This window comes from Paroedura picta, chromosome 9 (genome assembly GCF_049243985.1).
Source record: "Paroedura picta isolate Pp20150507F chromosome 9, Ppicta_v3.0, whole genome shotgun sequence".
In the NCBI taxonomy this organism is placed as follows: Eukaryota; Metazoa; Chordata; class Lepidosauria; order Squamata; family Gekkonidae; genus Paroedura; species Paroedura picta.
This window is the reverse complement of record NC_135377.1, coordinates 25,425,417-25,448,726: the sequence shown is the minus strand read 5'-3', so window position 1 is coordinate 25,448,726 and position 23,310 is coordinate 25,425,417. Positions and strand designations below refer to the sequence as shown.

Sequence of the window (23,310 nt, the reverse complement as noted above, 5' to 3'; positions counted from 1 at the left end):
GGGAGTGGCAGGGGCATTGGGAATACTATGATGTTTGAGTTCCCAAATACTACATTTTGATTCAAAAGAGAGGCATCACAAACTTGCTCAACTCAGGTTTGACATTTTTACTGAGCTGGTCTGAAAAAAAGTGTACATGATTTGCCACGTTGATCTTCCAGACAGCTTCTTAAACATTTGCTCGGCTGAGTTAGCTGAGGACAGGATTTCATTGCCTTCCGTTGAAATTTACAAGCCCATCTTGTGATATTTAAGAACAGGTGTTTGCCTCATGCTTTAAATTTCCCCCTCTTCTCACTCTTGTGTGCGAACATTTCCACAGAGACATCCGCCATGGAACATTATGTGCTTTTAATTGGTAAAAAAGGCTTTGGGATGAAAGGTGCTGTAGAAATATAAAATATTACTATAACTCACTCTGCTTAATTGGGACAGCTGCTTTACTGTAAATCTCCCAGGAAGAGGCTTTAGCCTAATGATAGCTGACTGTTTATAGTTGATTTCGAAGGAGCCCTTATTAACATAAATTGTGGAGATTGATTTAGCACACACCCAGTCGTTAAATGATGCTGAACAAGGTGGACTCCTCAGACACGGCATTGTAGCACTGATAACTGAGAGAATAAACTGAAAGAATATCCTTTGCTTGGACATGCTCTTTTACTAACAGACCCACTGCCCAAGCTAACAAGCACAAGATAAGAGGAAACAATAAGCTTTGCATTTTGGAAGAGCAAGCTGGAGTTTAGGCTAGTTAACCTTTCATAAAATCACACAATGGGAGAATTCTAAAGGCCAGTTGACTCACTCCCCTGCATCAACCGCCCACCAACTTGCTGATCAACTTATGAAATCCACACCATGCCACAAGCAGAAAGAAGGTGCCTGTGGAACAAGGATTCAGATGACTCAGGAGTCAGATGAGGCCGCTGCTAGAGAAGGCCAGATTTATCAATTCACTGTTGCCCAACAGGGTCAATGATCAACCTGATCTAAACAGAGAGGAATGGTCTTCTGAAGGCAAGCCAAATAATGTGAGCATGGATCTTTATTCTCCACTGTTCTACAGATCTTGCTCCATGTTTTTGTGCATCTTTGGCCCTTACTTTTAGAAAGATATCAAAAAATAGGTACAGAGCAATTTGTCGAAGAAACCATGAATGTGCCCAGTGATCACCTCAAGGAATGAAATGGGATACTTATTTCAGATTCACTGTATGGCTGTAGCTAGTGGCTAGCAGATGTGGTTATGGCTTCAGGAAGTAGGCTTGAAAGACAAAGTATGACTGTATTCACATTGCATGGTTTATTTTCAGTTCTAACACATTACCAGTGCACCCCTAAGCACTCTTATACCTTTCTAAGTCTGTTGACTTCAGTAGGCTTCAAAAAGTTTATAGAATTGCTTTCAGAATCCCACTCAACTCCCAAATAAGTGTTCAGGGTTACACTAAAGGACATGTGACATTACTTTTGATTTGTTGAATGGAATGCAGGCCACCAGCCATTTTATGGCTCTTTATTCTAGGCTTGGTACACCTCTTGCTTTTGCAGTTTGCATGGAACCACAAATGCAGGACACCTGGCTGGCCATACTAGATAGTTGGTGGGCAGCCTTCGGCTTGGTGAATCACTAGTTCTGTAGACCCAGGTTAAGGCTTCTTTAGCTGGTCAATTATACTCAACATTTGCTTCTGCGTCTTCTGATCTAACATCTACTTGGCTCTGGTTTCTTCATTTAGGGATAGCCTTGCAATAGCCTCATTGCCTTGGTGGGGGATAGCTCTCCCAAGCCATTGGCTCAGTAGGACTTTTTTCTGTTGGGCTTAATGGCCAATTTGACCTAGCTCAAGTGTGAACCAGACCTTCCATGTCATCATGCAGATACAAGTTCCTGCTACATGGGTTTCTCTGGTTTATGTACATGGAAAACTCCATTAATTTATGCTACCTTGCTGTACACAGGAAGCATCAAAGGGCTCATTATAAGAGAAGATTAGTGAATGCAATAACCACATGATGGATATTATGAAGATACCAGAAGAAGAAGAAGAGTTGGTTCTTATATGCCGCTTTTCCCTACCCGAAGGAGGCTCAAAGCGGCTTACAGTCGCCTTCCCTTTCCTCTCCCCACAACAGACACCCTGTGAGGTAGGTGAGGCCGAGAGAGCCCTGATATTACTGCTAGGTCAGAACAGTTTTATCAGTGCCATGGCGAGCCCAAAGTCACCCAGCTGGTTGCATGTGGGGGAGCGCAGAATCGAACCCAACATGCCAGATTAGAAGTCCGCACTCTTAACCACTACACCAAACTGGCTCTCAGCAAAACTGCATCTGCCATCGCCTTGTGCTACTCTTTGAAGCTTCCATGATGACCATGTCAAAAACTACAGCTATCCTCAAAACATTCAAGCCCCAGGGATATTGCAGTCTTAGATCGGGGGGTGGGGAACAAATCATTTCTTCACCTAGGCAGATGGAGGGTCTGCAACTTTTGATTCTTCCTCGCAGCAGTGTGAATGATGAAGACATGGGGGATAATGATGTGAACTTTTCTCTTTCCAGTCCTGAGATGTGCTCTAAATCAATGGCCCCCAACCTTTTAAGCACCGGGGACCGGTCAGTGCTTGACAATTTTACTGAGGCCAGGGGGGGGGTAGTCTTTTGCTGAGGGATGTTGCTGCCTCCGGAGCCCCTGCTCCCGCTGGTGCCTCTGACTTCACACTGCCCGCTGGGGGGCGCTGCCAGCAGCAGCTGTGAAGTGCCATGCTGAGGGGGAGCCCCAGCCATGGCAGCTGCTGGAGAGCACCAAAGGTGAGCTGGCGGCAGAGTGTCAGGGCAGCCCCTGAGGCAGCAGCCAGGGAGGAGGACGAGAGGAGCTACGGCCCGGTACCGACTGATCCACGGACCGGTGCCGGTCCCCGGACCGGGGGTTGGGGACCACTGCTCTAAATCATGTGAATTGGATCTCTGCATAATTGACTGATCAAGTGGTGGGTCTGCTGCTTCATGATTGAGAGGAGTCACTTGTGCCACACACATCATTGCAGCACAATCCATGCTGACTGTGTGAACCAGGATAGCCTAGTAGTTCCACAGGGATTAAAGTGGTTCTTCAGTTATTGTGTAGTTTATCACCCTGTAAGAAGAAAATGGCCAAAGCAACTGTTACATTATCATGTAAAGCTGCATGTTGTTCAATGACATTTGCTTTGATGAGGGTTTATTTTTTGTATATACAATTATGCAAAATTTGCATCAGAAGTTGTGTAAAAGTGAAGTACAGATCAAACAATGGTCCCAATAGCTGTCAGCCTTCAGCACTACATCCTCCCTCTTTTCATGAAAAGCTTTCCACTCAGGGGCAATTTATGCATTGCAGTGTGTTTGTGTTTGTTGGGCAGCCACATGAAGATACTGAATCAGACATTAAATGGGAGTTCTGTGCCTCCCAGACTCACACAATCCATTTTCTCGTCACAACCAGGGCATGCGGGCAGAAGCGGCAACTGACATCCCCTCCATGCTATTTCCTCTTCTTCAAACCACCCATAGATCAACTATTTGTTTTGTTCATGAAATTACTTTAAGTTGCATGTACATTTTTCAACAGAGCAAATAGCAGTGCCACACTATGGAAGAAAAAGCTGGAGCCACTCCAGTCCATGTGCTCGAGTCATGCTGAGAAAATGGCACATGTCAGTTAGAAAAGCACAACATCTACTTTAAAGTCCTAAGGGCAAAATCTTTTTACTCTGCCTGGGAGTTCTGGATGCACAGATGTAATCACAGTCAATTAGGCCTAAAACAAAAGACAAGAGTAAAGCCAATGAACCAGCAGAGTTGGGGAGCTGAAGGTCATCTAAACCTTACGGAAATAGGAAGTTCTGGAGAACAGGGTCCAAAGCTTAGGAGCAAAGACAGGAGACAAGGTCTGCGGTTGTAGCTAACAAGCAAACACCAGAACAAAGGGAGTAAAGTGCAAGGCAGTGCTTCATTCACTGTGTGAATCAGCTCATAGAGTGGTAGCAGCAAAAGTTACTTCCAAGATAAGCTTCCAATGTGTTCTTTTGATCAGCCTAACTTCATGGCCTTCCCCAGCCAGGGTTGGCCCTGTTTTCAGGCAGCCTCCTCATAAAGAGGTCCCACTAGGTTGAGTCAGGAACCCCTGTTCTGACTTCCTCATCCAGAGCAGACTCCTCCCCATGCCCCATTCTGCCAGCATATTATGAAATACAACTTTGAACAATTTTTTTTTTCAACAATCCAAAACAAATAACAGGGTGGGAAGGTGGGTAATGCATTTCTTGGCTGCAAGGAGAAGGACAGCTTCGAGCATGTGGTTGCTTATAAAGCTGTGTGCCCGCTCCCCTCCCCCTTGAAAACATAGTGCACTTTATGTGCGCCTGAGCTTTCCCTCCTCGCACCTTCCCACCTGCCTTGCTGCTGCGTCAATAGTGGCCAGAGTAAATTCTTGCTGCCTTTAGTTTATAACATGTTGACATGCTCTTAGCATCAGCATAATGTTATAGTAACACTGTCTATCGGTGCAAGGATTTTGTGATTACACAAATCCATACTCTAAGCACACATTTGTTAGGTCTTTGGTATGAGCTGTAAGTTCCAAGTAAATGCTAATGTTTTGATAGTCTCTGCCAGAATATTAGAGGTGGGTAATAACTAATCAATCACAAAACTTGTCTTGAAATATGGCATAGTCTCCTTGGTAGAATGTTTAATAATTACAAATTCTTGCCTTTTTATGAGCATCTCCTCCCCCCTTTTGAAGCTTGTCTTGCTTTAAGATTGTACTAGGCCATTGTGTTCCATTAATGACAGCAATGCATAATTTTGCTTGCACATTTAAATGAAAATCTCTAGAAAAATATAGTCTATGCCACAGTATCTTCTATATGTCTCATAAAAATATGAATAATTTCCCATGGAAATTTTAGTCATATAGCTTTCCTCAAAATATAATGTTTTCATTAAGATAAGGCTCTGTAATTTTTACTTGTTTTATATCACTTTATACTACTAACTGCCTTGCAATAAGTATTATATACAATAACGAGTTGTATGAGAAGGACTACATGTAAATCTGCAGGCATTCAGGCACAGATCCCATTTTGAATATTAATTTCATGGCAAACTTTCAATGAAGAAAGTCCAGATTAAGCCATCATTGGAACTACTTGGACGTTTTCAGACCACATTGATTCTCAGAAAAGGAGGACAGTTTCTAAGTTTGAATGAGAGAAGCCTAGTTTTTAACTCCTATATGATTCTGTTGAATTTAGCTGAATAATAAAAGTGAAGAGCACTCATTATATTGTATGCCATAACAACACATTCATCTTTTCTTTGTCGCAGTGATTTTCAGTATTCCTTTCTTCATCTCAGATAGAATAGCTTGCCAAAGAATCTCTGTACTTATCTGCTATGGAAGCCATAGCTCAGAATTCTTGGAAATGTTCTGCAATATATTTTCCATTACCTATGCCTGTAAAGGCCTTTATGTGCCTCTGCATAACTTGTAAGTACATATTAGATCATGGATCCCCAATCTTGTTGAACCTGATAGCACTTCTGGAATGTTGAGCACTTGGAGTGCTCACCCTCCTCCGTAGCTGTTGTAGGTCCAGGGCCAATAACAAAATGACTGCCATAGGGTATTGTCTCCAATCACAGGATGCTGGGAGGTTGCAAGCCAAGAAGCATTTTACAATGAAGGCAACAGCTTTTTGTGAATGGATGCTCCCTGCAGACTTGGGCATCTAAAGCACATGCTGCTGAAATTGGTGAAGGAAAACTAGGACTGCCCATTTGTTTTGAAGAGGTGTTGCTTTGGGAAAGGAATGAATGGGGAATCTGTAAGTGGGTGCCCTGGCATCCCTGAGTGTCATTTGAGGGATCACTGTCTTAGAAAAGTGTTCCCCTGGTGATTTTGCAGTTTGATAGAAAATTACTAACAGTGCTGTTGAACAGTTGAAAAAATATTTACTGCTTTCAGGTGCTTGGATTTTCTTATGAATTGTATTGCAAACATTTTGCACAAACCCACACGGCTTTCCCAAGGCTGCCACCATCTTCCCTTCTCCATATACCCACCCCACCCAAAAGTGGCCTCTCAGAAAGAGGTTTTGTTGTTGCTGTTGCTTATCTCAATGTTGCTATGGAGGGGAATCTTTGCAGATTTTTCTCTTATTTTCCAGTCAGCCTTACCAAATCTTGCCCTGTTCTCAAAGACAAAGTGTGCTCATGTTAGTTGTGTGTTTTAAATCAGCCTGCAAATATTTTGTGTTCTTCCATACTGCCATCTGGGAGCTGTAGTTCAAACCAATAAGTTCTAAACATTTGCCAGCACAATGAATACCATCAACTGATTAACACTCTTAATTGCACAGGCACAAAATAACACATCTAAAATGTACCTAATATTAAGTAAAGCATGACCTACCCATGATGCCCTCAAAAACAACAACATCAGCCCAGTAGGCTTGTAAATATTGAAAAGGTGCCCATAACATCTACCCATCTATGGTTTTCTGAAGTGTCTTCCTTTCCAAATCTCTTACAGCATAAAAGTATTCTGTTACAAACAGCCATAATAAAAAAGTATAAATTGTATAACTCTTGCTAGCATATAGTCTCAATTATAGTCCTTTGCCACATGTAGTCAGATAATTTCTCTCACCCAAAGATCTTCTTTTCCAAGAATCTTTGAGAAAGTTTTGTTGCTTCCAAATCCTGTTATGCAAGCAAGCATAGGTTCTCATTATGTACCCAATTGCCACATTCTATGGTCCGGACTTGAAGGAGATCACGCTGCTGGTGGCAAGTGCGCTGAAATCACAGACACCTGTAAGGTCAATCTAGGCCTTACAATATTCATTGTAACCCTTGAGATGGAATGAGGCATGAAGCAAAGCATCCCTGATTCCTCCAAAGAGTTAATGTGTATAGTGCAGGTGTTGTTAATTGGGCCTCTCTGCCTCCCTTATTATCTTCAAGGCTGGTGTAAGGCATGAGATAATTGGATCAACATGAGAACCTGTGGGCCATAGGGTGGGAGGGGGAGGACCAGGAGGGGTGAAGTAGTTCCGGCAAGACCATGTTCTGATTGGTTAGTCATCATCACCTGATCTTACTTAGCCAATAACAGTGAAAGAGAGATTAAGCTTGGATGCTGATAGACTAAAGGCCTCAACTACGATCTGGTTTGTTGCAAATGGACAGCTAAATAGTGAATGTGTGAACTGCCTCATTGGATTTCATGACTATAAGACTGTGCCATCTCATACAGATCTTGATCTGTGTTAGAAAGTTAAGCTAGTTTTTCTTCTTTGCTTATTTTCTATGTTGCATGATTTTGGAGATGTTTTGTTGCTGATAGATAAACTTATAATAACTTGAGAATTATTTCAATAAACCTATTGATATAAAGCCTATGGAGGCAGTCTAGTATTCCTTGACAATGAGCTTTAAAAATAGTTACTAATTTGTTAATATAAAGGGTTCCAGGGAGTAGGGGTATTCATTATGTACTATTATAAGCATGGAAAGCTTTAAAATTTGACCTAAAAATCCATAGCAAATGGTAACTTCATGTGTTTTTATGGGAATAAAATTGTTATGTCAAACATGCTCACTCCTGACATTTCTGAAAAAGCCAGTAATTTTAGGTTAAGCTACTGCAACCTTTTCTCAGAAGGCTTCATTTTCTGATTAGACGTCAGGGGGACACAACCCTACCTCTGTGTAGGTGTAATCCAATGACCAGTTACCTTTCCTTCTCAACCCTGTGCTTCATTTCCAGTCTGGGTTAATCTGGTTTAAGCTTCCAATAAATACAGCTTGTTCTGCCATCAACTGATTTGGGGAAAGGGCATATTCCACTGCAAATGTTTGGAGGATTATTTCTGTTGTTTTGGAACATCAAGTTCAAACTAAAGGGTGGAGAGAAGAGAATGCAAAGTGAATGCATGAAGTCCTTTAAAAGCACTGTTGGTTTGTGACTACAGCAGAGGGTGGATAAAGAACAAAGTGGATCTCATACGGTTGTCACAAAATTAGCACAAAAAAATTGGCCATTGTTTGCAGCTTTGCCATCTCACTGTAGGATTTCCAAATCTGCTGTCAGAAATGATGAAGTGTTTTGCTGCTTTCCTTAAAGGCCTTATAAAGCAGATTAATGATAGCTTCTTAAAAGTAACCCCAGCTAACTGGAACAAATTATGTTTATATCTTGGTAGGGGCTTTTTTTTTTATTGTAGTGACCTTTGGCTATTGGCCCAAGGGGAAAATGTGTACAAATAATCTTTTGCCAAGATATTCCCCTCACAATGAAAAAATAGTTCTGGTGATTGTTTCTGTAGTGTAAATAGTACCTATGGGCAAATGGTGTCACAGCAATTAATTTAATGTTTAGTTAAAATTAGACATCGTGATCCTTTGGTCTTAAACAAAAGTTTTAGAGCAATATCTCCCTTCTTTTTACAGCAGAAACATGGCGATTATTTTAGTGTTTAATTGTATTGTTTGACTAATGGGGAATTATGTAAGTTTAATGTTGGCAATGAAAAAATTGAAATTGTTGATTATCTATTCCTTGGTTTCATCACAAACCAAAAGGGAGATTTCAACCAAGAAGGGTAGCCATGAAGGAAGTAGAAAAAAATCTTAAGTGGAAGGATGTCCCACTGATATCCAATGTCAAGATCATTCATACCACAATGTTCCCCATTGCCATGTATGCATGTTTATAGGAACGGGCATGCACCAAGCCATGAAGCAAAATTAATCCCAAATTTTGCCCTGTTTGTGGTTTGGGAATAAAAGTCCCCAATGGGTCCACCATCATGAACTTCCATGAATGTTTAACACAGTTTGTGGTTAGTTGTGTATAGAGTAAAAAGTAGGGGATTAAAGGGACTTTGAGCCTCTTTAAATCCCTGCTTTCTCTTCTCTGCAAAAAGCTACAAAACAGCTGAGTGGCAGGGAGCATTTGCTCCCAGTGGCTCAGCTGTTTCAGACTGTCTTGTGCAGACCCTTTGAATTTTAAAGGGACTGGATATAAGTGCCCAAAATTGTTAGATCTCAGTTGGAGTACTGTGTTCAGTTTTGAGAACTGCAATTTAAAAAGGATGTTGGCAAGCTGGAATGTGTCCAAAGAAGGGCAACCAAGATGTATGTTGACTTCAATAGATTTAGAAGAGTGTAACTCTGTTTGGAATTTACTGTTCGATAGTAATCCCTCTACCATGCCATGCACTAAAATCAATTGCCCTTCTTTTTCTTCAGAAGAGCAACCCAAGATAGCTAAGTCCCAACACACCAATTCGGAAATGTGACTTTGCCCGTACAATCATACCCAGTCTCAGATTCTTTACCTTCCATATTATTATCAAAATGGGTACTTTTGCTGCTGCTGAAGGTAGAAGGAGGCAGCTATACTTTGAAGTTTGGATCACCTACTATTAAAATTGTACAGTCTGTTCAAGGTTTTGCTGCAGTGGCACAGGTACTATGATACTGAGAATCACATGAGGACAATATTATAACACCTGGAATACTGTCTCAAAAAGATATTTTGTAGGTGTGGTTACACTGGCTCATTGATAGTACCACTTCATACAAACAGCTTACCACAGAATTAGATGCCTGTTGTGCCATATCTATGAGCCTCTTGTGGCATCACCCCAAGGGTCAGACATGACTCGGTGCTTGCACAGGGGATACCTATGCCATATCTATCATGATACATGTTCAAGTGGCAGAGTGATACCACCGATGCAGACGTATCACAAGAAAGTTGGTCATACATATGTCTCTGGGTTCCAGTGACTCCAAGCTTGAGGTGGGGAATGGCTCAGCCCTAGTCAACATGTAATGATGTTGCCAAAGTTCATTGCTATCTTGTTTGAAACCTACATTTTCCCAACTTGAAATTAATAATGTACTGTGATGGGATGCAGCCAACATTGCAGCCATTTCTCTGAAAGCTCAGAAGCCCTCACTTACTCTGAAATGAACTGAAGGGAGTTCACCCATCGCTATCAACATTCCTGGGATCACATTATCTGTCCCTCATCAGGAAACAGCCTGGGTCAGTTGGAGTTCATCCCAGCGAACTTATTGGGAATTGCTGAGTATTCTCTCCCCAATGAAGCCTTGACATATGGCTATCTGAGCATGGCAGAGGTGTAACCCCCCCCCTGCCCTCACACACAAGGCTGTCATCTTAACAACATTCCAGTGCAACCCTGCTGTGTTTTCATCAGGACAAATTTAGAGCAAGCAGTTTGCAGAGTACAGACTTTGAAGGTGAAGTATTAAATTTAAATGTAGCCATATCAGTAAAACTACTCCACTTTTTTTTTGTGATACAGCTAAATTTCCTTTATAGTGACATAATAAAATGGGTAGGAAATGAAATTTCGTTGCAAAGACATTATCTTTGATGTGTTAGGCTCATATATTGACTAAATATTCATCTAGATAATCTTGAAATGTTACAAACTTGTATTTGCTCCCTGCTAGTTTAACATGTAAGGAAAAAAATGCATTTAAACAACTTTTAATCCAGCTTCTCTATTTACATGATAAGCCATAATGATTCCTTTTAATAAGCATGAATTCCCTGCTTTGAAGCGGCTGTAATTCTTAATTCCATGAAACAGCAGTGCTGCCTCATTTCCTTTAGTATTCACAAGGAGCATTCATCTACCCATAGACTTCTTTGATGCTGCTCATATATATGTATGAATCTGTGCCTTAAAGATAGTGAAATTCACCCTTGTGCAGAGGGCCAGTATAATGCTCATTCGTCACTTAAAATATTTAAAGCAGGATCAAGCAGTTTCATACACTTTCTGCAAGATTAGTGCTGACAGAAGGGCATGTTTTTATGAAAGTGAATTTTCCTGTTTGCAGATGGTGAAATAGAACTTGAAACTTCCCTGTTTTCCGTGTGTTGAGAAAATGTAAAAAAATTCAAACATGTATCTAACATATATTTTAGATTCAAGAGCAGATTTCATTACTGTTGATTCTTTAGTGTGCTTTTGGAATGTATTAACCTTTTGCCTGTGGATAGCTTGCCTTGCTTTGTTCAATATTTTGTTTCTTTAAAAAAAAATGGGACCACAAATAACCCATGTTGTATGGCAGGAAATAGCCAGATATAACTAGCAATCAAATACAATTCCAGTTAATCTCAAATTAATTTTTAAAATATATATATAGATGAATCACACTGAGCTAAGGGGAAAGCCTTGTACTGAATGGAGGATAATATGTTCATTTTAAAATGGGTCTTCTGAAGGTAACTGTCCTACAATGGATTCGCATATATTCAGAATCTATATATCAGACATATATAAAATAGCCTTGGTAGGTCTAGCTGGCTGATTTTATGGCCTTAGATAGTTTTCCATTCAATACATGGCCTTGAGTATTGAAAACTGGTCAGATCGTATTAAGTATGAGAACGGGCCGCTCATAAAACAAGAATTTTCCTTACCGCCCCACACCCCAAGGAGTCCCCTAACATTCCCAGAACTAATGCAGAGGTTTGGAAGACTCTCATGGACCAAATGTCAGGGGGCTCTGAGGATTGCACTGAGGAGAACAGGAGATGAAAGTATCGCCAACTTCTCTTTCTGTTGTTAGAGCTAGCACAATGGAATGAGTTTTCTGTTGGCTCAAGTTGGAGGACGGAGGACACATGATTTTACCTGATTTCCTCTTTTCACAGTAGTTCCTAGTTGCTCATGCTGTTTTGCTTACCAAATGTCCAGACTATTTCTGGGGTATTAAGGACTGCTGGGTAATGGGGGAAGTGTATGGTTAGTTGGTTACTAGTCCTCAGCCCTCTGATCCCTGCTGCTACTGCTTGGTAGGCCAGCAGAGAATAAATAAGGGAAAATCACCATCAATGATGTCTTTACATGGTGTGATATCATTTTGAAGGGGGGGGGGTGGAAGTGATGTGACTGCTTTAGGATTCTGTGAATTTCTACTGATTTCTAGAACAGCATAGATCCAATTCCAGGTTCGACTCCAAAATTAACATGCCATTAGCATGATAGAACTTCCACCATGTCACCATCCCCTGGTCTCTTGCTGCATGCCAGCCACTGGCTGGCAACCCTAGGAAAGTAGGTGTAGTATTGTTTCCAACTACGGAGAATACTTACACATCGAGGACACTAAGACATGTACAGTGAATGTATGTGTCTGCAGTATCTATTGATTATTGTTATTAATAATAATAGTTAGATTTATTACCTGCCGCTATCGGTCAAGCCGTCTCACGGAGGGTTACATAAAAATACTCCCCATAAAATAGATTAAGCCCTTAATCCCCTATTAAAAATAGCATCTTGGCAACAAAATCTGTCCTCCTCCCTCCTCAGGGGACAATCTGTGAATGCTGACTCCACAGCCTGAAGATAGGCTAGACCAGGGGTAGTCAAACTGTGGCCCTCCAGATGTCCATGGACTACAATTCCCAGGAGCCCCTGCCAGCATTCACTGGCAGGAGCTCCTGGGAATTGTAGTCCATAGACATCTGGAGGGCCGCAGTTTGACTACCCCTGGGCTAGACCTTAGGCTATCTTATAAGAAGAAGCCAAAATGTGTTCACTTTAGAAACAAAACTGTGGTCTAGTACCTAGAAAAAAAGGGGATGGGGGGTTCAATCACACAGTCAGCTGTATATGCATTGAATGTAACATAAGAACCCCTCCCCCCCCCAAAAAAAAGAATCAAGCATACACTGCATTTGGATAGTACATGTTTTCACACTAACTTTTTGAGCAGAGCTTTTCTTTTTAGCAAAGAATCATGCCAAAGTTAACATCGAAACAACTTCTATGCAGGGATGTTCAGCCACCTGCCAGTTCACCTCACATCCTGTTTGCTAGTGGGGATAACTGGCTGATTGTTTGTCAAGGGTTAGAGCAGGGGTAGTCAAACTGTGGCCCTCCAGTTGTCCATGGACTACAATTTCCAGGAGTTCTTCTGGGAGTTGTAGTCCATGGACATCTGGAGGGCTGCAGTTTGACTACCCCTGGGTTAGAGTGTCAGAATGGGATGTGGGGCCACCTGCCATAGAAACTGGTTGGGCGACCTTAGGCCAGCCACACACTCTCAGACAAACCTCCTTCTTGTGAGAACAGAAGAATCTGGGGAACAGAAGAATGATGTTAGCTACTTTGAGGCCCCACTGAGGAGAAAGGTAAGAGTAGGAATGGAGTAAATAAAATAAATACAGTTAATAATGGACTACTCAGTCCGGATTCAAAGCTTGACTTTCATCACCACAAACCTGGGAAATTTTACAATCCAACCATAGCACAAAAATGGTCCTTAAATTTGAAAAGTTGTAGAGAATTGAGGGTCTGTCATTTGGATAAGAAAACAGGGCTGTGCATTTAGGAAACAGCAGATGAAATAGTGGTTCTGCTGTTGTAAGAGAGACCAGATAGCAGCTGCAGGGACATGGTCTTGCCCTGTTCGTGTGGGTTGTGCCTGATGTGGCGTATTCTCATATTGTCAGACTTGTACATGGTGCAATAGATAGAATTAGAAGAACATTGGCAGGACCCAGATCTGCTTGCATGTTTGGAGCTTACAACACTTCTTTTGCACCTTATTAATTTCCTTAGAAAGTTGAGCTTATGTCCTCATTTTAGAGCACTTTCAATAGACATTGAGATTACATTTCATTCTATATTAAATCCTGGGAGGTGTTAGATATTTCTGTGAAAGAAATGAAAGGGAATTCAACGTATTCAACCTGCAAATCTTTGTTCCAGACACAAACAGTGCAATTGACAATGTGAAGAAACCTCTGGCTCCATATATTTACACAGTATATCTTGAATGACAGCGTGTGGGTCGAAACTGATTCTGATCAGGAAAGAGACTGCTGGAGGAGATGGGAGCGATGATGATGGTTTATCTGATATTGTCATCTGACTTAAGGCTATTTGGAATTGTGGGAAAATGAACTAGTGTTGCTAATGCTATACATAAGTTGCGGTCTGTGTATTTGTTCAACAGTGGAATCAACTGCCTGACTACAGTCGGAGTAGTTCAGCAGTGGAAGCAATTGCCCAAGGAGGTGGTAAACTCCCACTTACTGCCAGTCTTCCAGCATCATCTAGACTAGACCAGTGGTCCCCAACCTTTTTATCACTGGAGACCGGTCTTGTCTAGGCCAGTATTGTCTATGGTTAACCCATGTGATCAAGGAGCTTGCATTAGTTTTGATTGTTGTTCTCACGTTATTTTAGCAAGTGATATCAGACAGGAGATCTCTGAAAGGTAAACAACAGCAACAGCATTTAATCTTAGTATAAGTTATCAGTGATATATATATAACGTATATCAATAACATGCCTCCCCCTGACAATAATCACCTTTAAAAAGCCTGTCTGGCTTTCTGCTGGCTTTTTAAAGGAAAGAACAGATTCACAAGGGTAGTTTTAAAGCATCAGCAGACAGAGAAGAGGAAAACACCCTAAGTAAAAACTTACAGTTAGTCCCTTCATGGGGAAGTGGTAAGTTATTGTTCATCACATCTCATGGAGCATAACTCAACATAGGCTTGAGAAGTGGGCTAAACTGAATAAAATGAAGTTCAATAGGGACAAATGTAAAGTTCTGCATTTAGGTAGGAAAAACCAAATACACCAATATAAGATGGGGGAGACTTGTCTTGGCAGTAGCATGTGCGAAAAGGATCTAGGAGTCTTAGTAGACCATACATTGAACATGAGTCAGCAGTGTGACTCAGTGGCTAAAAAGGCAAATGGGATTTTGGGCTGTATCAAACGGAGTATTGTGTCCAGATCATGAGGGGTGATGGTACCACTTTACTCAGCTCTGGTTCGGACTCAATTGGAGTACTGTGTTCAGTTTTGGGCACCCCAGTTGAAGAGGGATGTTGACAAACTGGAACATGTCCAGAGGAGGGCAACAAAGATGGCGAGGGGTTTGGAGACCAAGACATATGAAGAAAGGTTGGGGGAGCTTGGTCTGTTTAGCCTAGAGAGGAGACGACTGAGAGGGGATCTGATAACCATTTTCAAGTATTTAAAAGGGTGCCATATGGAGAATGGAGCAGAAATGTTATCTCTTGCCCCAGAGGGACGGACCAGAATGAATGGGATGAAATTAATTCAAAAGAAATTCCATCTAAACATTCTGAAAAAGTTCCTGACAGTTAGAGCGGTTTCTCAGTGGAACAGGCTTCCTCGGGAGGTGGTGGGTTCTCCATCTTTGGAAATTTTTAAACAGAGGCTAGATAGCCATCTGATGGAGAGGCTGATTCTGTGAAGGCAAAGGGGTGGCAGGTTACAGTAGATGAGCGATTGGGATGTGAGTGTCTTGCATAGTGTGGAGGGTTGGACTAGATGACCCATGAGGTCCATTCCAACTCTATTATTCTATAGCTCATCAGCATAGCTCAACAACTGAAAGCCATTAAAAATTAAATGTTGACTCTTCAGCTATGTAACTGGTTCAGAAGCTGGTCACATTATATGTCAGATTGTTGGCTTTTGAACAAAAATTTGTAGCAGAAGTCTACTTCTGTAGGTGTTTCCAAACAATTTCATTATGTGTAAATGATTTTTCTATATTTCTTCTATTCACTTTGAAACATCTGGCAGAGTTTGTGTTGTTTTGTGAAGGAGCTGTAACAATCTGGCCTTTTAAACAGTGACTGAGGGGCAAGGCAAGAGTTCATAAAACAATGGAAACTACTCTGGTTTAAGAAAATAAACAGGCTTGGACATAAACTTTAAAAAACAGAATAATATATATCTTTTATTCCTGGTTTTATTATGACTTGTGTGGTTTCATCAGGTGCTTTTATTTGAATGGGGAGCATTTAAAAGTTAATAAATAATAAACATGGACCCATGGGGTGGAGGATAAAATCTAAACAGTAATTGCCAAAAATTAAAGTAATGGCTTTATATTATAGGCAATAGTTAACAAAGAAACTGATAAGCAAAGTCTTAATGGGCATAGTGAACTGGAAAGTTCACTAGCACTAGACAAGCCAGGGGGAGGAGGGGAGGGGATCCCTGCATGGGTAAAAGGACATGAATACATTTATGCCATTTTAATTCATGTTAGTACAGATTACTCTGAAAAATTCTGAAATGAAATTGTCCCAGAGCTTGGGGGGGGGGGGGGAGAGGTAATATCCAGGCTGCTCTTAGCCATCTACATAGCTCCCTATTGAATTTCAGATGAAGTTCAAGGTTTTGGTATTGACATACCTGAGGGACTGTCTAACTGACCATGCTCCCCGAAGAGTGCCCTACCCTGCCAATACAAACAGACTGGTAATCCCTGGAAGTGGAAGGCAAGAAAGTCACAATCTATGTGCAGAAATCATTTTGCCTGCTGAAACAGAGCACCTAGACCTCTGTTCTGTCCCAGCTGGTATTGTACTTCTGGAATGCTGTCCATGTGTGCTCGAAATATGTATAGCTGCCAATCTTCAGGCAGGGCCTGGAATTACAGCTGGTCTCCAGATAACAGAGATTATTTACCCTGGAGAAGAATGGCTGCTTTGAAGAGTGGACTATATGGCATTATACCCTGCTGAGGTTGTCCCCTCACATCCACTCTCCCCAGGCTCCATTCCCCCAAATCTCCAGAAATTTCTTACGCATGAGTTGGAAATCCTACAAGCATGCAATGCCTTACATAGAAGTTTGCATAGTGACAACAGGGAAAAGAAAAATAAGAAACAAAAGAGTTAAGGATTTTAATAGAGGCTAAGCAATAGAGTTAAAATGCTTCCCATAGGCCCATTATGCACAGGCCATAATGACCGCGTTGGCAGCAGCAGCGCTTCGGGGAAAATCACTGATAAGGCTCGCCAGCCCAGGGCTATGGAAGGCCCGCATTCAGCAAACGCGGGATATTCCATAGCTTCCTGGGTAAGCTGGGGCTGTGGCAGGCCAGCGCTGTGCATAATCGCCAGCACCAGGCCTGTCGGCCCACCGAGCCCCAACCCTACGGTATCTCTGTAGGGACACCGCACTCCCCTGCAGGCTCTGCCGAGCCCCGGAACTGGCAGGGGCGACCCCCTGCCCCCACCTGGGCATGCGGAGGGGGCCTGGGCCTAACAATCCCCCCCAGGCCATCCAAACCTCCCCCCTGCCACTTTGGCTTACCTCCTGGCCCCGGCGTTCAGCGCGCGTTCAGCATACATGGGGAATGGTGGGGCATCCTGCCCCGCCACAACGGCACAGTGGCAGCACACAGTAGCTGCCGCCTTGCATAAAAGGCCATAAAGAAACACTTGCTACAACTTTCTGAACCCTCATGTGTCCTACTTACCACATCATAATATATTTTCCCCAACATCTTGATTTTAAAAAGTGTCATTCTGTGTTATTGTTTGGGAATAAAAACATATGGCATTCTTTGATGCAGTGTGAGCCAAATGTATTTGACAATACAGAAAATGCACTGTTTTTTTTTAATGTTGAGACATGCATCACAGCCAAGTGATCAATCAAGACTGTTAGTCAATTATCACCAGAATGAAATAGCATCAGAAATTAAAAAATGGACCCTTCTGTCTCAGCAATGAAGAATGAGTTTCCAGTGATTCATCAACCAAATCTTCAATTGATTAATCAACAGATTAAACCAATTAAAGCTTGCAGCTGTAGATGCAACCTAATTCAAGTGGCTCCAGATGAAGCAAATATTGTAGGAAGTACCATCAGCTGAAAGCAGAAACAAGTGTGCATTCAGCTGGAAGGACTTCCAGTAATGTATTAAGCCACTCTGTGTAGCATTTATTACTGTAGCATTTAGAATTCCAAAATGTGACAGATTGGCAATGCCTTGGATAGAAGTGTATCTAACACTTGTATTTGGTTTCCATAGAAGCAAATAAAAAGCAGGTGACATTGAACAGAAGTTTTTAAAATACCCGAGCATAATTTTTCAGGAGACAGGTTTGTGAAAAGTTCAAATGGCTCACCATGCTGAGATTGCCCAAAGTGCTATATCAGCCATCTTGAAATTCTTTTTCACATATTCGTTGTGATTAAAGTCTTCCAGAGTAAGGTGATTCTCCAGATTATGTCTGGGGAACAGTTCTGTTTATATAAATATTTCTATTCCCTGGAGGCAATACAATCTAAATTACTCAGATCCATATTTGGGGTCCCATGCCATGCTCCCAATGCTCCTGGAGATAAGAATTAGGGATAACATCCCTTGAAGAATGAGGTTAGTAGCAAGCTTTTGGCTCAACTTAAAGTTTAACTCTTCTGCATTAGCTTCACTAATTATTTCAGATAATTTCTGCTCATGCTAGGTAAGAGCTGTGGAGGATAAAAAACATTCCTGTGGGTTCACACTTCTGGCCCTATGCCATCTTGGATTTACAGGAACTAAACAGATAATGAAGCACTGAATCTGGGATACAGCTCTTCAAGTAGATAAAGTGCAGGGAATCATGGTAAAAAAACAATTCTCAGAGCAATATCTATTTGTTTTAGAATTCCCTAAATATGAAAAAGCCTTTGCCTTTGCCTGCTCTAATGATTAACCATCAGCAGTTTTGGAAGGCAGATACAAATGTATCCCTTCTTCTCAATGTGTTTGTCCTTACTGATTGGTCTTGGTCAAAACAGTCAACCATGTTATTGTGTTGATCTCTTTATAGGGACATTTGGTCTCTATGCAGATCTGTCAAATTTTCTAGAAATACCAGGGCTGATTCTGCATTTACTTTGTTTTTTTCCATTGTGGATCCTGCTGAATTCAGATTGATTTGAACTTGGCTCTTTATCTATCCCTACCCCCCCCCCATTGAAACAAAGTGTTCTGCACTTGATTTGGGGAAGCTCAGAATGGGGAGAGGTGCCAAACGCAGCAGAAGTCTCTTTTCTTGAACTGGGGGGGGGGGGGATTGGAGACAGCAGAGGAGAGGGAAATAACAAGAGGCAAATATCTGCTGAGAGAAGTTAGGGCTTCTGGACTGCAGTCACTTTAAGGGAAGCCTTGCAACCGGGAACCAGGAAGTCTTTGAACTGATGCCCTGGCTAATCAGGAAAGACTGCTTTGCTCCGAGGCATGGTACAGTGAGTTAATTTTTAAAAAGCAAGAATCTGCACATTTACTCTTGTTTGTTTTTGAAATATCTAGGCTTATATCCACTCCAGGATATCATGGGGGAAAGGTAAGGTCAGCATGAATCAATCAGGCATGTTGCAGAGGGAAACTTTAAACCGCCCAAAATCAAAATGGAAATCAAATTTGGTGTAGACTGCAGGAATTTAGTCAATCTGGAAGTGGGTAATTGTCTGTACAGACTACACCCTGATGATATTTATGTTTCTCTCCTTTCAGATTGTTCTAATGAGACCACTTCTACGATGGCTAGATTTATACATTGGTGTGTTTAACAAGGAGGAAACTGGTCTTTTGATATGTACAACTGAAATCAACCTAATGTGGCTTAGAAATTTTATTTTCTGTAGATGTGCTGGTGACTCTGTTTATCAGTCTCATAGGATCTATGAACTGAACAAATAAAGTTGATTAATTAAAAACACCCTTTTTTCCTGATCAAAATAAAAATGGTAGAACAGTTAGAGAATCACATAGAAGACGACTTAGGATTTCTTGCTTGCGAAGAGACACAGAAGGTCCCCTGTAGGCCTGTAAGGTTTTGGCATGTTAAATTTATTTTGGGTCTGGCAGACTAGTGGTCATTTCAAGCTATCCCCTCTATGACAAAACAAACATTGGGTTGGGCTTCAGAGATAAGGCCTAGCTGAAGATCCATATCAATTTCTTGCTGTGTCCTCTCTGCTTTTGCCTGTTTTTAATTATATAGTTATGAAAGGGATTATTGTTAATGAAAATCCCCCATGCATTTATTTATTTCCTACCAGTTTTATTAACGAGAGTAAGGTGACATTTCATATGATGGGAAGAGGAGGGACGGACTGCTGCTTTGTTTAAACCAACTGAAAGCCCAATATTTGGTTTGCTGGATTAAGCGAGTGTACAATGTATTGCTTTTCTGGTGGAAAGCCCACTGATTTGCATAGCCTCACTTTCCATTCTCTCATTCCACATGTGTTTGTGGATCATGGCAACTGATAACATCAGCTATTCATTAAAATGTGACCTCTCCTTTCACTTAAAAATGTCTCCAGTAACAATCAAATCAGATAGTTGCAACAGTCACATCTGGAGACTGTGTGGCTGTTTGTGTTAAATATTTTATCACATGGATGAAGAGCACAAAAATTGTTTTAGATTATACGACTCAGAAAATAGGGGTCACTTTGCATGCTATATTGAAGCAGCAATGGAAAATCTGCACTTTGCATTGAATCCTAAGAACCACATACTATATCTTTGTCCATAGAACTTAATGGTTTCACCTCTGCCTGTCTTATCTTGAGCCTCTGAAATGTGAGATCCAGAAGACTTATGACAACAGTATGGAAGACAGACCATGCATAGTGCAAACATCTTCCATTCAGGCTAAACAAGGCCTTGTCATACGGGAATTGTGTCCAGTATCTCATAGGCTCCACCATCACTCCAGTGCCCATTATGCATAAAACAGGACATATAATACCTTGTTAGCATGCCTAGCAGGATATGGTTCTCAAGACATCTTTGTTATCACAGTTTAATTCTTTTTTGAGGGTACGGTACATTGTTCTGTTGTCTTTTATGGCACTATTTTTATGTAGAGAATCCAGAAATTGAATTGGGGGAGCATTATATAGAATAATGTTATTATTAGCAGAAATGACAGTCTTCCTTTCGAAACAGCCTCTTTGAGACATTGAGTCACCTTGGCCTTTATGGTTCTGCCAGAACTTTGTTAGAAGATGTTCATAAATCTGGACTGAATGAGGAGTGGCACTCAGCACACAGCCATTTTGCATCAATGAACTGTCACCAAGGAGCATATAATGTTGGCATGACACTTTGAAAGCATCTGTGTTTATTATTGCTGCTTTTCCCAGCCCTGGAAAAAAGTTTAGGTGCCAGCTCAAGCTGAGCACTCCAGCTGGTACAGAGCAGACAGATTCATAGCTTCGTTGACTTGCTCAGCTATGCCCACATAAAATAAAAGTCTTCGTGACTTTGTGCCACTCCAGGGCTACAGATTCTGCCCTCTCCCCAGCTGTTCAGTTTGCCTAGTTGATGTGGCTGCTTCCCCTGTTTCCATTTATACTGCCCTAATGAACGCTGCCGTGGATGTGTCACTGTTTCCATTGAGCAAAATGTCAGTCTTCATGTCCACTCACCTATGTTTTCAGTGGGTTCTGTGCCTGAAGGCCAAATGCACTCTGTTCCTTCTTGTGAAATCCTGGCATGCTGTGGTTTTTCTTTACTAATAAAAAAAGAGAGAAGGCGACAAGAAAGAGATGGTGCAATTTTGAAGTACTGTATAAGCACATTGTATAATGCAAATGCCCAGTAGCTGTTTGAAACTGGAATGAGTTAATTGGTAATAAGAATAATATGATTCTATTAATTGTGGAATCTGGGATTGCTGTGTTGGAGAGGTTTCCCTTGAATGACAATTTAGGAGCAATCAAAGTCCTGAAAATGACAATTTGCATTCAATAAAGAAGTCTAATCTAGTAATAATACAAAATGTCATCTCCGGATCCCTGGACCCAAAGAAGCATGCCTGTCCTCAACCCGGGCCAGGGTTTTTTGGTCCTGGCCCTGACCTGGTGGAACAAGCTCCTGGAAGAGCTGAGGGCCCTGATGGAGCTGTCCCAATTCCCCAGGGCCTATAAAACAGAGCTCTTCAGCCAGCTCTTTGGTTGAGGCCCCTCCTCCGGCCAAACCTCCTGCGAAACCTATACCCTGTGATGGTTGACTGTAGATCAGGGAGGATTGGGGATTATTCTGCCTTTTGTGGGTTTTTAATGGTATTAGAGGATCTGTGATTGGTTTTATTGGAGTCTTAATCTGTTTTTATGTAACCCACCACAAGTCCATGGAGACTGGTGGAATATAAATCCAAGATATAAATTTAAAAAAACAAACAAGCAAACAAACAAACACCACACACACATAATCCTTGTGTTTGGGAATTATTATACTGGGAGTATTATCACTTTTGGCCTTGAATGTGGCATGTGGGTAAAAGGGGAATCTATTATTTCCCCCTATAATTTATTAAACCTTGGTTTAGTTAACAAAAGAGTCTGTGCAATCCTAAACAGAATTATAATGTCTTTCAAAACTTGAGTGGGCGGGGCTGTGGCTCTGTGGGAGAGCATCTGCTTTGCATGCAGAGAGTCCGGTTTCAGTCTCAAGTATCTCCAATAAAGATGAGGTTATAGGTGATGTGAAAGATGTCAGCCTGAAACCCTGGAAAGGCACTGCCAACCTGAGTAGACCACACATGTTTATGTGTTAATGTCTTCATAGACCAGTGTAAGTGGAATGATGGAACTCTCTTTACGATTGCATTATTAATATAATACAGAACAATTAATTGTGCTATGTTGCATAAGCACTCCTAAATTGTGTTTGATACTCAGCTGAATTGGATAATAGTGGAAAAGAAGAAAAGAAAATCCAATTTACAGCACAGAAATAGGAGAGAAATAGGTAGCAATTGTCTAATGCAGGTAACCTACTTTTTCCCCTATCAGGTCACAGCTAATTTAGGGACACCTAGCATTTTCAAGGCAGGAGACATTCAGAGGTGGTTTGTCATTGCCTGCCTCTCTGTCACAACCCTGGTATTCCTTGAGGTTTCCCATCTAAATACTAGCCAGGGCCAACCCTGCTTAGTTTACAAAAACAACATCAGGCTAGCCTGGGCTATCTAGGTCAGAGTGATAACTTACCTACTGAGCCTAAATTATCCCCAAACAGCTATATTATTGTATAACTACTTCCCTGATACATCATAGTCAGTTAAAATGGGAACTACAACAAATATTACAGGACAAGCTTGTTCTACTTGCATGCTTAGGTTGAATGGCATGCAATGACTATCTGGAATATTAAAGTAATCCAGAATTTCATTTAAGAAAAAGAATTATATGGGAAACTGAATTTTTCTCTTTTTTCTCTTATTTTGTCACAGTGCTTACGAAAGTGGGAGAAATCAGCAAATACGTAGGGTTCATTAAATCTGGATATTGCAATGCATTCCGAACAATTCCAGCTCTTGTGAAGTTACCACTGGGGAAAATGGTGAGAAATGACATTAGTCCCCTAGGATACCAATGTTGGAAACCCTTCTTGATAGCAGAA

The 23,310-nt window shown here is 41.3% G+C and overlaps 1 protein-coding gene across 3 annotated transcripts in view; it reads left to right on the top strand.

The window, feature by feature from the left end:
• Nucleotides 1-23,310, top strand: part of CNBD1 (cyclic nucleotide binding domain containing 1) — a 180,769-nt gene that overhangs the window by 114,554 nt on the left and 42,905 nt on the right. For 2 of the 3 annotated variants that reach the window (XM_077351977.1, XM_077351976.1), the window contains exon 9: nucleotides 23,141-23,250. The exons of the other annotated variant lie outside the window; for it this stretch is intronic. In XM_077351977.1, coding sequence (XP_077208092.1) covers nucleotides 23,141-23,250 — 110 coding nt within the window. The remainder of the gene's footprint in view (nucleotides 1-23,140; nucleotides 23,251-23,310) is intronic. 3 annotated transcript variants of the gene reach the window in all.